This window comes from Frankliniella occidentalis, unplaced genomic scaffold (genome assembly GCF_000697945.3).
Source record: "Frankliniella occidentalis isolate FOCC.00 unplaced genomic scaffold, Focc_3.1 Scaffold55, whole genome shotgun sequence".
Lineage (NCBI taxonomy): Eukaryota > Metazoa > Arthropoda > Insecta > Thysanoptera > Thripidae > Frankliniella > Frankliniella occidentalis.
Window position 1 is genome coordinate 231,950 of NW_026267185.1, and position 1,959 is coordinate 233,908.

Sequence of the window (1,959 nt, forward strand, 5' to 3'; positions counted from 1 at the left end):
AAAATTGGGAAAAAGTTGTGTTGGGAAAACGGGATTGTGAAAAAGGGGCTGTTACCCAGTGATTGAAGTACAGTAAAAAAATAAATAAAGTGAAGCTCCACAAATTTCCTACAGATGAAGAGAGGTAAAGGAGGCAGTGTCTGTCAATCCACACATGAATTACTGGATTGTGAATTTTTTTCGGACAATGAGAATTACTATCACAAATAATTTCAATTACAGTTGTGAAATGTGGGTGAGTTTGTCAGGGAATAAAGAAAACTTGGAGATCGTTTCAACAAAATTAAAATATCGATTTATTTGTGGAGAGCATTTTTCACCCTCACAATATTTTAATAAATTCAAGACCTTTCTAAAGACTAATGCTTTTCCTGACCTAAACTTGCCTCCACCCCTCTCCCCTGCAGTTATGCTGAAATATCCCGTTATTTCCTTGACAGAGCAAGAACCAGGTAACATACTGAATAGGACATATTCCATGCATTCTTGTCATAACTTCCCATCTTTGGAGATGCAGTCACAGTACCAGTTTTTTTTACAGCAGTTGAGAGTACTACAGCTTTGCCAGAGCGAACACGTTCATCATCCCCTGGACCCTGTCCAACAAAAGGTAGCCTCAATTAATCACACTCGGTATTAAGGACATAGTAGATATTGTGTTACTTACAAACAATTGGTGTTACAGCAAAGTGTCTGGCAAGGAAAGACCCCTCAGGGACTGCTTCTGTTGGCGTTCCTTCTGCCATTGAGCCTGATGTCCTGGAGGATCCAGTTTTGGAACTGACCAGACAAGAGGCAGTCGGGCTGAAAACACCAGAGGCAGTTGGTTAGTAATTTCAATTTCCAAAGGCCGTCACACAACAGTGCGGAGCCGGCGGCCCGCCCTGTGGGTGCCTCTCTTATCCTCGGGGACGACCAAAAACAATAGCGCTGCCGCGATGCGAGATGGACCGGTCTTTGTCTAGTGTGGGCAAGAAACTGCTGCACTCGCAGCCCGATAGTAGCATTTGTTTACATCGACGACTTTTTTATACAGCAGTAATACTCAAAACAAGCAGGCCCGCCCTTCCGCCAAACGAAGTTGCCAGCTTCGCTTCGCTCCACCGGTAACTCCGTTCGGCAGGGGCCGGGCCTGCTTCGCCTGCCGGCGGCAATGGTCGGGCCTGCGATTTGCTGAAGAACATGGTCAAGTGATGTAACGGGATTTGCTGAAGAACATGGTCAAGTGATGTAACGGGCCTTCGGCCCGCTAAAACCCGTCGTCTTTACAATTTGCCCCGTAGGCACGAGAAAGGGATGCAACGGTGAAGCACCGAGACTACAACCCACCCTTCTGCTTTGCAAACGTTTTTAGGGCGGGGGACGGGAGTTGGGCTCTTTCCTATTTTGCGGGTTTAAGGCCTTTTTCTACAAGTTTGTTTTCACTACACCAATTTACAGCTTATTTTCGTCAAAAAAGACCCTCCAGCGCCTAAACGGTTAGAGATAGAGCCAAACGGACAAAATATTCGCCCGGAGGGCTCTACATTCACAAGTTAACCCTTAGGAAACCATCCAATGTTTTCGAAAATTAATCAATTTATTTCGGGGCCACTTTTGTGAGAGAAACTCTCTCTAGCGCCCAAACGGTTACAGAGATAGAGCCAAACGGATGAAATTTTCGCCCAAAGGGCAAAGAGAAAGCACAGCAAGATATCGGGCTAAACAGAAGACTGCTCAGCAGTGTCAATTAGCTTCACTTGAAACGCCTGCCAAATCTGTGACAAAAGCTATGCTACGCGCCCTACGAACAAAGTTCGATCTCCCGGCGCGCCGTTCAACACTGTCCGATCTCCGGGCGCACCGTTCAACAAAGTTCGATCTCCTGGCGCGCCGTTCAACGCTGTCCGATCTCCTTTTCGAGGTTTGCAGTGAGGTGGAAGTTTAAACGCCTCGTACGTCTGTTCGTCAAGATCATAG

General features: G+C 46.5%; 1 protein-coding gene across 1 annotated transcript in view; it reads right to left on the reverse strand.

Annotated features, from left to right (window-relative positions):
- Window positions 1-268: 268 nt before the first annotated feature.
- The window catches only part of LOC127749461 (uncharacterized), a 12,008-nt gene continuing 10,317 nt past the window's right edge, over window positions 269-1,959 (reverse strand). The window contains exons 2-3 of the mRNA XM_052267616.1: window positions 668-804; window positions 269-596 (exon numbers count right to left, since the gene is read on the reverse strand). Of these exons, the coding sequence (XP_052123576.1) occupies window positions 583-596; window positions 668-804 (151 nt within the window). The 3' untranslated portion in view covers window positions 269-582. The remainder of the gene's footprint in view (window positions 597-667; window positions 805-1,959) is intronic.